We start from the raw sequence: 4,024 nt of genomic DNA, 5'->3' as shown, positions 1-4,024 counted from the left end.
CACAGCTTGGGATGGGCCAAGGCAACCTCCAGTTTGCCCAGATGCTGGAGTCTGAGTTGTAAAATCCCATTTTCCCCAGAAGCAGCGGCTGCCTAACCCCTCACCCAGCTCCCCATCCCTTGCCTACAGCCCCACAGGGTACCATGCGTGGCTCACGCTGTTTTGGGGGGTCCCATTTGGCCAGGGAAGGGGTACAGGGGGGGTGCCACGCTCCCACTCATCAGGCTGTGCCCCAAGGCACTTTCTGTTTCTCCCTGGGCGCAGGTGAAGATAACAGCAGACAGAAAACGAGATGCAGATGAAAGATGCTTTGCATGATTTGGAGATACTCAACCGAAACGTGAGGTGGGGAAGAGCTCACAGGAAAACAAAACCCCAGCGAGCCAGCAGAGCGCCGGCACCCGCGCGCGGCCGGAGCCATGGTGGCCCCATGGTGTCCCCAGCCCGGCCACCTTCACCTCGTGGGGCAGAGCCTTGGGATATGGAGAGATGAGGAATCCCCAAAGCGGGCAGTTTACACGCTCTTCTTCTACGTGACCCGACTCCTACCACCGTTATCTTATGGTGGAAATTTCCTACGTTGAAACGTAATGCGAGATCAGAAGAAAATCTTGACTTTTGAGAGAGAGACCTGTTGTCCTAATTGGATAGGAGCAACTTTGGAAAGTGCAGATAAGGGAAAAATAAGTTTTTCCTACAGGTTCAGCAATTTCACAGCCATAAATTGAGATGCTCCTTCCAGAAAAGCACACACAGGTATAGCTCACCAAAATATCCAGAAAGCGTGAGCTGGGTTCAGTCCAACAGGCCATGAGCACCCCGGTCCTGGTCCTGCTCAGCTTCCTGGTGCTGTCAGCCTGCCAGGGCCACTGGGCCGCCCCGCTGCAGACCTCCACCTTGCTGAAGGAGAGCATCAGGCTGCTGAGCACGCTGCTGGAGAGCGAGGTAGGTAGGGACACCGGCGCCGCTCAGCCCTCACCGATGGGAGGGACAGATCGTTCCGCTGGGCTCGGCGAGAGTGATGCTGAGTCAAAGGAAGGTGCTGGGCAGGGCAGCACTCCTGGGGCACCCAGAGGGGGCAGATGGATGGACAGATGGATGGAAGGGGGTGTGCCCACGTCAGGATGGATCCACCTGATTTTTCTTCTCCTTTGTGTCTTGACAAAGGTTTCCTGTGACACGAAGAACGTGACAAATATCTTTGCAGGCAACAAGGTAAGAGATGGGGGAAAAATACACCCCAGCAAACTCCTCCTTGTTCACAGACAACCCTACGGCCACCATGGGTCCTGGAAGGGGGTGCTGGGGGTGGGAGGGGAGCCCAGGGCACGCAGGAGGCAGGCACGAAGCCCTGGCGGGTTCTGCCCATCCTGGTGTGGTAGCATCTGGGAGCCAGGAGTCTGTGGTGAGCTCTGAGCAGCGATGCCAGGCTGGTCCTCACCTTCCTGCACCTACCTCCAGCTCCAGCCAAAGCGGAAGCAGCTGCTCCTGGCCAGCGTGGAGGCAGGAGGGGTGGCACAGGGCTGAGCAGCACACAGGGGGTCTAAGCTTTGCGGAAAGGAGGAGAGGGACTTCTCCCTGCGCCCTGGAGCGGTGTGTCATGGTCTCAGACACCCACGTACACCTATTGCGCAGCATCTCGAGCTCCGGTGCGACTCAGTATCCCTCTTAAGCCCTTTATCTCTTCAGTGAGTGGATTTAAAAGTAGATAATAAAGCAGATCTCTGCTTTGAAAATTGCTGCCTAAGCCAAGTTCGACGGCCCCAGAGTTCCTGTTTTCACAGAAAGCCGATGCCCTTGCCCCGTGCTGCACGGGCAGGCAGGAACCCAGGGCACAGCAGCCTCCCTCAGGGGGTGACTGAGGGCTGAGCACCCCTCCAGGAGGGACCCTGCACCCCTCCTACCCCAGGAGCAAGAATAGATGACTGGGATGCCACACAGCCTGATGCTGATTTGGTGGAGCCATTTGGATCACTGCAGAGGAGAAGGAAGTGGGCAGAGCTCTGGGCCCCTGTCCACACTGCTGAGGGGATGCAGCACCACAAGCATCCCCAGGGAAGACAAGGGAACAGCTTTATTCCCACCTGTGCTGCACTTGGCTGTTCCTCATCTTCCACATCTCTGCTGGGGGACTTGACCGACTCAAAGCATGTGCCAGAGACCACCTCTCCCCAGGGGCTTGTGCTGTCCCCACAGAGCCTTTGCCCCCCCAAGCCAGCTTCCTGCCCACAGCAAGCACAGGACCCCGTGCTTGGGAAGCTGCTCACACCTGCCACAAGAGCACAATGCTCTGTGCTGGACTCTGCCAGGACTTCTCACCTGCAGCCAAGAGCACACTGTGTGCCAGGGATGGGACAGAGCCACACGCACAGCATCCAGAGCCAGGAAGCTTCAGGGAGGTTTTGGCACCTCTAGCTGTACCTGAGCCCAGAATTGGGGTCTCTGGGCTGGTTTAATCCCTGCTGCTGAAGCTCTGACTGTACAAGAGGTTTCTAACCCAGCCCTGTGCATCTCTTTCCAGAAGCACAGTGACATGGAGCTCTTGTGCAAAGCCACCACAGTCACTTGGGAGCATCGGGTCTGCCACAGGTACTACCTGGAGGGAGTTTCCTTCAACCTGCTGCAGCTTGTCCAGAGGAAGGGCACTGTCCCCAAGGTAAGGCCAAGCCCTACTTACCCCACACAGCCCCCCCACCCCACACCAAGAGCCTTCCACACCTCCGGCTTCTCCCTCGGTCATCATTTCGGCTTTGGCTCAGTCCTGCACCCCCTCCAGCACCCAAGACCCTGCTGCAGAGCCAGCCCCCCCTCAGCAAGCACCCAAAAGGCCCTCTGTTCCCCTTACAGGTACCGTGTCCCGTGGAAGCAGGCAACACTACATCCCTGAGAGAGTTCCTGGGGCACTTACGCCTCGTCCTCCAGCGGTTACTAAAAGAAGAGATATTGAAGTGAAAACAGAGTTAGGGGGGTTTAATGGTTTTAAACTGACACTGCATGTTCAAAGTATTATTTATAATAATCTTTAAATAAATGTATTTTTGGACTAAATTTGCTGCTGTTGCATAAGATGCTTTGTGTGCCTGAGCCTTGGTGCCAACAGCTGGAAAGGACAGGCCCCTGGAGGTGTAAGGAGCTGGTAATTTGCCTTCCCCAGCAGGAAATCCAGGAAAAATGCTGCAGAAATTTAACATCCATTTCTTCATGTCCCTCTCTGCGTGTGGAGGGACAGTGCTGGCTCCAGAGTGCTGAAGGGGGGATGGATTTAGAAATAAGAGGGTGTAGACCCAAGGACAGAAGTCATCTCTGTGACTTGCCATCTAAGGTGCAAGGGCTGCACAGGGCTAAGGTGAGCTGAGGGCTGTTGGCAGAGGAGAGGTGCTGGCAGGAGCTGCCACAATAAAGGATGTGTCCTGCCCTGGGGCTCAGGCTTGTACCAGCTGGAGGAAAACAGCTCCCAGCAGAGGAAAAAACACCCAGGTTAAGCTGGAGTGGAGAAACCAGCCCAAAGTGCTGTGAAGTCAGAGGAGCTGGAAGCAGGGAGGGCAGCTCCACCACTCCCCTCACATCACAGCCCAGCACAACCCTTTGTGAGCCAGGAGAGGCTCCAGCAGCAACAGAAACAGCAACAGAGAGCAACAAACCACACTGCTGGACGGATGACTCTAGGCCACCACGGACCTGGTGCCAGTTCAGGTCTTCCTCTAGCACCAGGGGGCTGGAGGCATTTTGCAGCTTCATTTGGCACAGCGTGGGAGAGTGCTTTGGGAAGCCCCAGACTGGGCAGGGTTCGGTTCAAGCGTCACAGGACTGGGGAGCTGTGAGGCTGCAGACCACAGCAAAGCCTGTTACCCACTGCCCAGGCTGGCTGAAGCCTCTTCCAGGGGCACAAAGGCACCGCAGCCCAGCACGGGGCACGCAGCCAAGGGGATGGAGCTGAGTGTTTCCAGCTACCACAGGTGAACTCAAACCAGCTACAGATACAACAGGCTCCCCCTGGGAAGCCAGGACAGCACAAAGAACCTTC

The 4,024-nt window shown here is 56.5% G+C and overlaps 1 protein-coding gene across 1 annotated transcript; it reads left to right on the top strand.

The window, feature by feature from the left end:
- Positions 1-810: 810 nt before the first annotated feature.
- IL4 (interleukin 4) lies at positions 811-2,952 on the top strand (the record flags this gene model as incomplete). Its single annotated transcript, XM_084268708.1, has 4 exons — positions 811-945; positions 1,168-1,215; positions 2,522-2,656; positions 2,848-2,952. The coding sequence occupies 4 exons, from the start codon at positions 811-813 to the stop codon at positions 2,950-2,952; spliced, it is 423 nt and encodes a 140-aa protein (XP_084124834.1).
- Between the last annotated feature and the right edge of the window lie 1,072 nt (positions 2,953-4,024).

This window comes from Gallinula chloropus, assembly GCF_964237585.1.
Source record: "Gallinula chloropus genome assembly, chromosome: 10".
In the NCBI taxonomy this organism is placed as follows: Eukaryota; Metazoa; Chordata; class Aves; order Gruiformes; family Rallidae; genus Gallinula; species Gallinula chloropus.
Note: the sequence above shows the minus strand (reverse complement) of the source record. Positions and strands in the feature narration are given on the sequence as shown.